The 7,433-nt window shown below is 35.1% G+C and overlaps 2 protein-coding genes across 2 annotated transcripts; one reads left to right on the forward strand and one right to left on the reverse strand.

Annotated features, from left to right (window-relative positions):
- Positions 1-405: 405 nt before the first annotated feature.
- LOC110653564 (formin-like protein 3) lies at positions 406-1,604 on the forward strand. The gene has a single exon (XM_021809268.2). It carries the CDS (start codon positions 507-509, stop codon positions 1,428-1,430), a length of 924 nt encoding a protein of 307 aa, XP_021664960.2. The 5' UTR covers positions 406-506; the 3' UTR covers positions 1,431-1,604.
- Positions 1,605-4,857: 3,253 nt separating this feature from the next.
- Positions 4,858-6,878, reverse strand: LOC110653569 (uncharacterized). The gene is made up of 2 exons (XM_058151806.1): positions 6,682-6,878; positions 4,858-6,143 (listed from the first exon to the last, which is right to left on the reverse strand). The coding sequence occupies exon 2, from the start codon at positions 5,774-5,776 to the stop codon at positions 5,174-5,176; it is 603 nt and encodes a 200-aa protein (XP_058007789.1). The 5' UTR covers positions 5,777-6,143; positions 6,682-6,878; the 3' UTR covers positions 4,858-5,173.
- Positions 6,879-7,433: the final 555 nt, after the last annotated feature.

Genomic DNA, 7,433 nt, shown 5'->3' on the forward strand with positions numbered 1-7,433 from the left:
ACCATTTTCTCTGTCACTTAAAAAATCATATATAGCCATTTGCATCTTCAATTCCAAGTCCAGAACCCTGTGATAACAACTCAAAATTTAGTAAGTTAGAATTTGTTCGAATAGGGTAATGAAAAAATTAAAAGCTCTGGACTTTCTTCTTACTAATCTGCATTGAATCATTGTTCCATAATATAATCTCTCCATCACAGGGGAATTCCCCGTTGTTGTGCCGGATAATCGAAATACCGCCGTTATCCCTATTCCATTTTGCAGAAAAGAAAAAGAAAAATTAACTTTGAGAGTTGAAACATAGGAGCCCAAAAACCGCGTTTAAATGCCACGCGTTTAATACCACCATTCGAGGGTAAAATAGTCATTCCATGTTTCCCCTTGCTCCTTCACACTACTCCCGAAACCCACAATATTCCGCACCCACTCCCTATTAGCCACATTTCTCTCGCTCTCTCCTTTCTTATCTGACGCACCCCATAACCTACCCGGCACACGTTAGCATCATGGCCTCTTCTCGTCCGCCACCGCCGAAGTCTCTCGATCTAGAGCTCACCATAGTCTCCGCCAAGCACCTCAAGAACGTTAACTGGAAAAACGGTGACCTCAAGGCCTACGCTGTCTTCTGGGTCGATCCCGACCGGAGGCTCGCTACCAAGTCCGATGACTCCGGTTCTACTCGACCCGTTTGGAATGAGCGCTTCACTCTCCCTCTTTTTCTCCCTCCCCAGGATTCTTATCTCACCCTCGAGATCTTCCACTCCAAACCCAGCGAAACTCCCAAACCCCTCGTCGGCACCCTCCGTGTACCGTTGAAGGACCTGCCTGACCCAGATGACTCGTCCCGAATTCGAACTTTTGAGCTGACCCTCCCCTCAGGTCGTCCTCAGGGTAAGATCAGGATAAAGCTTGGGTTCCGTGAACGACCGTTGCCACCACCGCCGCCGCCTCCGGGTCTTGATTATCACCATATTGCCCCTCCACAAAATTATTATTACAACACTGCATCTATTCCTCCTCCTCCCGCGCCGCGTGATTACAGGTATGGGCCTACAATGCCGCCGCCCCCGTCGCTGTCACCTCCACCTCCGCCTCCTCAATACCCATCCTATCACGATGGTTACCCTCCATCTCCTTATTACTCCGGATATTACTCCTCGGCCCCAGCCCCGCCAAGGCCCATCTTTGATCGGACGGGCAGTTACGGTGGGCCCTCTGCGCCCGTTGAGTATTCACTGTACGATCAGAGACAGAAAGGAGGAGGAAAGATGGGGTTTGGTACGGGATTGGCTGTGGGCGCGGTTGCTGGGGCTCTGGGTGGACTGGCATTGGAAGAAGGATTGAAATACGAAGAGGAGAAGATCGCAGAGAGGGTTGAGAATGACCTTACTGGGCGTGATGATTATAGTGATTATCGCGCGGATTATTGATGGGTAAATTGTTGGTTTGGTGAAGCTTTTAAGTAGCAATCTATGTTAATTTGTTATGATTTCTAACGTATATATGTATATATATATATATAATCTATGTGGGAATTTGGGTGGAATACCACTCGGTGTTTGAGCATCTTATTTGAAAGGAAATAAATTATGGTTTTAATACCATCTTCTTGGTTTGCTCTTATATGATGGTGGTTGTTTAGGATCATATGAATGCCCACTTCCTAGAATAGAGCAGTTTCTTGATTGATTGAAAATGCAACTCTTGCAGATGTGATTTTGCACTATTTACTATTTAGGGACCATTGGATAGATAGATATTGCACTTTCTGAGATGAATGCTCCATGGAAATGGAAGGAAGATGCATTTAGTTCCCATTGAACTAGCACTCATGCATGAGAATTTCACTTGTTGTCTTGTTGATAGAATATAGGCGGTGTAAGGTTTTTTATAGCAGCCTCTTTAATTTCAACTAGTTTTTTTCAATGAGCCTTGCTTGTTAGTTTCAATTGGCAACTTCTTGTGCTTGAATTTAGTCTCATGCTTTACTGTTCTTCGTATTAGGTAGATTGGATGAGGCTATTATTGTCCCTATTCATTCATGTCTTAGATTTTCCTGACTGCAAATCAAATCTTTGAGCAATGTGCCAGTCTAGTGTTTAAGTTATGTAAATGTGCGTAAATCATGGTTTTAAATTTGTAACTTTAAAGCCAGATATGGCCGTTATTTAAAGTAGCGGCCGTTACCCACCATTGAGTAATGGTTATAACGGCTATTACTTTGTCAACTGAGAATTTTTAGTTTTTTTTTTCTTTCATCTTACAGTAAAGGGAATTTTTTTCTTTTTTTGTAAAAAATTATCTTGCGCATTTATTTTAGCATCTTTTCATTTTCTTTTTAGTTAACTAAGGCATTTTCTCTCAATTTTTTCAATTTTCTCCGCAACCAACTAAAGTGAAATCATTTATTTCTTTACAAATTTTTGAGCTCTAGAGCATAGATCATCAAATAGATAAGGTAATTTTGAAGCAAATGAGACTGAAGCTACTTTTTTTTTTTAATTTTTAACTATTTTTGAATATTTTTAGGTAAATATATAAATAATTAAAAAATTATATCAAAGAAAATTTAGGCTATAATATAGCTTAAATTTAGACTTTGGTAAGATAAAATTTTTAAAAAATAAATAATAATAAAATTAACTCTTAAAATTGATTTTCTATATTAAATAGTAAGTTTACAACCTAATCGCATAGTAAGTTAATAACATAATTATATAGTAAGTTTACAACCTAAGTCAGAGATCAAAGTTCTCGATCTCAGCATTAGGATCAAAATCAAGATAATTAAAAATCTTTTAGACACTCATTTTTGTGGTGATAAAAGTTACTTGTTTACTATTTTTTAGTTATTTTGATTTTAAATTAATTAATACTAATAATATATAAGAATAGTAAATTTAATGTTTTTATTTAATATATTTATACTTCTTATTTAATTATATATTTTAATTTTAATTATATTTTTTAATATTTATTTATTTCATAAACTTTACAAATAAAAAAAAAAAAATACATAAGGATAAGTCGTTATAGTTATATTACGACCGTTATAATTTCGTTTCCATTACTTGCGATCGTGGCTGCGAACGCGGTCACGACTGCGATGTAAAATCATTGGTGTAAAAAGTATGCTGACAATGGTATTACCTTTATTTTTTACTGTCCTGGGTAACTTAAGTAAGCGGTTGCCCACAAATTCGTGCTTGCTTTTTTTATTTTGTACTACCTTAATTTTTTACTGTCTAGGTAACTTAAGTTAGCTGTCGCCCACAAATTCATGCTCTCTTTATCAACATGCCGCCTTCTGTGCAAGTGATGATTACGTGTCGTTTGAGGCAGACCTAGTGGTTTATTTTTTTTATTTACATGCATAAGCAGTGGTTTAGTTTTTCTTAGATGTGGCAAGAGCATATGATGTAGTTGGAGGAACAGGAAACTCTTATTATATTATCTGATTGGATATGGGAATGTGCTAGAATTTTTTATGAATTTATTTATTTTTAGAGCATTGCAGTTTATCGAATTCTTACAGCCGATAGAACAGAAATGTTAATGCAGAGTATTCAGAAACTCTTATAATTTAACCAATTTTGAGCTCTCTCTCTTATACACACATACATGCAACTGCTCTTGCGAGTTCATTTTCAATTAAGAACCATGTAAGCAGCTGTCCAGAAATGTGGAGTGGCCCAACAAGGCAACAACCATGCTCAGTATTACTACATATAATCATGCCCTTGTTGATTGGGGAAGAGTTCTTTTGAGAGAGCATTATGAATTTGGTCCACTTTCATTGCTTGTGGTTCTGCAACATCTGAAGCCATTGTCTTGTATTCTTTATAGCTGAATGCGCCCGTCTTTGTATCTGAACTTTCTGCATTTGGCTTTTGAGCCTTTTAAACAATCTAATAATAATAATAATAATAATAATTTGGCTCTATCAAAGTCACTGTTTACAAGTGGGTGAAGGCTTGGAATGGGTTGCTATGCAGTAAGAGAGACTAACAATTTTCATGCTGGTATTTGGATGAAATGAGGGGAAAAAAAACAAATAAATGAAATATATGGTAAATGTCCACCTTTGTAAGATAATAAAATTAAAGCCTCCCAAGTGCTATAATAATAGGAGTTAAAAGCACTAGTAGAGGAAAGACAATATGATAAGATTCCATCAATTCAAAGCAGCCACTAAAACTGTAAATCATAATCACTCTCCTTTTCTTTTAAACAAATAAGGTTATGTGTAACGTAATATAATACAATGCAATTAATTATGTATTTAATATTTAATTTATTTATAATATTAATAATAAATAATAATGATTGTAGTGATTGACAATTGAATAATAATGATAATTAAGTAGTGGTGGTAGTGGCAACAATAATAGTTAGATTGTGATGCTAACAACAAGGTGTGATAGTAATAGTTGTAGCGGCCAAGTGGTGTAAAAGTGACAACGGCTAAATAATAGTGGTGTTGCTAATGATGTTGGTGATAGCAATGGTAGTAATAGGATAGTGATGTTGGTGATAAGGGTGGTGGTGATAAGGGCGGTGGTAGTAGTGACAGGGTAGGATTAGTAGTGACAGTAACAGTAGTGGCCGAATAGTAATAGTGGTGGTAGTGTTGACAACAAATAAAAAAATAAAAATAAATAATTATGATTACATCCACTTTGGTATTACTTTAAGTATAATTGATTACATTACGCAATTGTTATTCCGTTACATCAAATTTTTTGTCTTACCAAACAATAGAATCAAATATGCAATACAATCATGATTACATTACAACTTTGATTATACCATACCAAACATGACCTAAGAAAAAAGAGCACAAATAACAGCCTATCATAGCCCAAGAAAATAAAAATAACAAATTCAATTAATCAAAGTTTTGTATATGAATAAAGAAATGTTACATTATCCATTCAAATTTTAATACCATATTTGCCTTCACTATATTTTTAAGATAAAAGGTATGTTGCCCGTTGGATCTGGGGTGATAGCTCCCATTACATCTGGGTCACCCAGTTCCCTCTAAAATTATGATGTACCAAAAGTGAGAATATTTTGATCAACTTACATGTTAAAACAAGTTTATGCAGAATGTACCGGCGAAGCAGCTACATTTTCAGTCTTCTGTAAACAGATTATGCATTAACTTCATTTAATCTTCTTCATTATCATCAGGCTGAACTGACTGTTCAAAGTCAGCATCCATAATTACCCCATCCATGATGTGTACAATGATCTCGCCTCTTCTAACATCTACTCTTTCCGATCGAATTCTATTAACCACCAGCATTCCAGCTGCATCCTTCGAAATGTATAATGTAAACCCAGATAATGAATCATAAATGACCTCTTTACTAGAGGATACTGTATCTGAAGAGAGAGTTCGAGGCATAGCTGAGAAACCCAATACTCGAGAAACCACTGCATATGTATCATTCCTCTTCTCTGCTAGCAAACTATCATTCACCCGTAGCCTCAAATCACGCTCGAAAGATTTCTCCGAAGGGATAAAGACTGTAAAAGCAAGTTCTTCCGGCAACATTTTAATCATCATCTCACCAAACTTTCCTATCCGTTCATCCTTGAAAACTTTCCTGCTATTAACGGTCTTGTAAGGTTTCATCACTTTATTTCCTATTGATACCTCAGGGACAGGAAGTCTAAGAAATGAAATCATGATTACCAAAAGGCAACAAACAGAAACCACAACACCAACAAAAGCAATTGGATTCTTCAAATAGTAGCCTCTCCTCATTTCTTTAACAACTACTTAACTGACAATTAGTCATTAATCCTAATTCTCAGAATCTCAGCATAACATTTTCCCCAGCAATCAAAGTATAGTATCAGAAACTCGCTATCATTAACCATTCATGACAGTTGACAAGAAAAATCCACATGCCAAAACCAAAGTAAAATACCCTTTCAAAGCTTATCAAGCAGTTTTGTTAGCACTCAATATTGCAACCTGAAAGGCAAAGGCAGAAAGTAGCCAATAATAGTTGCATAAACTCAGAATTTGATCCTCTAATTCCTGAGTTGAAGTGTAATTAATTTTTTTTTTTTTTTTTTTAAGTCCAAGTTCAACCACTCCCTGCCGATCTGACACCAAATTTACCAACCTGAAAATCAAGAACAATACCCATTAAAGCATGAGCATTAAAAGCTCAGCCAATCACACCAAGCCAAAAGTTTCAGGTTTAGTAACACAAATTAACGGTCGATACATAATCATCAGCATCTTCACTTCAACTGAGCTTGAACCGTAAAACACTTATTTTATTAACATTAGGATCTCAAGTTAACATTTAGGATCTAAAAACAGAGTATAAAAAGAATAAACCTAATTGCTAAACAAATCATGAACTTAGGACCCTTTTCAGTTTTAGCCTTTCTTTTTAATCAATTAATTATATGAACTTTCATATGAGCTTGAACTCTTCTTGCTGGTAAATGCAACTCATAACTAAGGACTAAATCTATACACTTGAACCAAAATATAAATGATAAAAACCATAAACCATGAATGAAAGTAATGGAATTCTCAAGAGGGGTTTCGATCCCAAATCAATATTTGTGAAACTAATAAAAATGTAAGAAGTTATTTTAAGAATATTTGAACAATACCCTAACTTTTGGAATTGGGCAGGGAAAATTTACCTGCAAAGAAGTAACCGGGGACTCAGAACCATAGAAATCCAATTTCCCAGCTTGTCAGAAAGGCGTGAGTACTCTTGCTTACATTTTGAAACTAATCATCTTTTAATTAGAATTAATAGTGTGAAAAGTTTCAAGCTTTGAATTGGGAGTTAGGGTTCAATGCAACAGATCTGGAAAGATCTACATGGCATTGCAGAATTACAATCAGATACTGGATTTGCAAGGTAACCTAAATGATGGGCCTAGGCCCCTATAGAAAAGATGGTCCTTTAACTTGGTTTCGTGGGAGATTTGTTGACATTATTGTTATTGGTCTGTTCTAACAAGTCCAGAGCTTTTAAGGCTGAGATCCTGATTGAAAACTAGCTGAACCAGTTCAATCTAAGGAGAGAATCAACAAGCCCAAACCCATATTTGCCATTCATTAAAGCATATTAGAATGCAAATTTAGACTACTCTTACCTTTGCAAATGATTTGCTCATCCTCAGCTTCAAGTTTCTTCAATGATTGAGTCTTTATCACATAATATAGAATATTAAATTTTGAAATCTTAAAACTTAATGAAATATTAAAAGAAAGTCTAAAATATAAACAAATCAAATTATATATAAATTAGGTTTATATTTGACTTAATCAAACAGCTATTAAATTTTTATTTTAGTTAGAATACAACGTATTATATAGTATTTTTTAATATAATTGTTTCGATTAAGACTCGAAATAAAATTTTAAAATTTTAAAGATGATTCTA

The sequence above is a fragment of the Hevea brasiliensis genome, chromosome 8 (genome assembly GCF_030052815.1).
Source record: "Hevea brasiliensis isolate MT/VB/25A 57/8 chromosome 8, ASM3005281v1, whole genome shotgun sequence".
Classification (NCBI taxonomy): domain Eukaryota; kingdom Viridiplantae; phylum Streptophyta; class Magnoliopsida; order Malpighiales; family Euphorbiaceae; genus Hevea; species Hevea brasiliensis.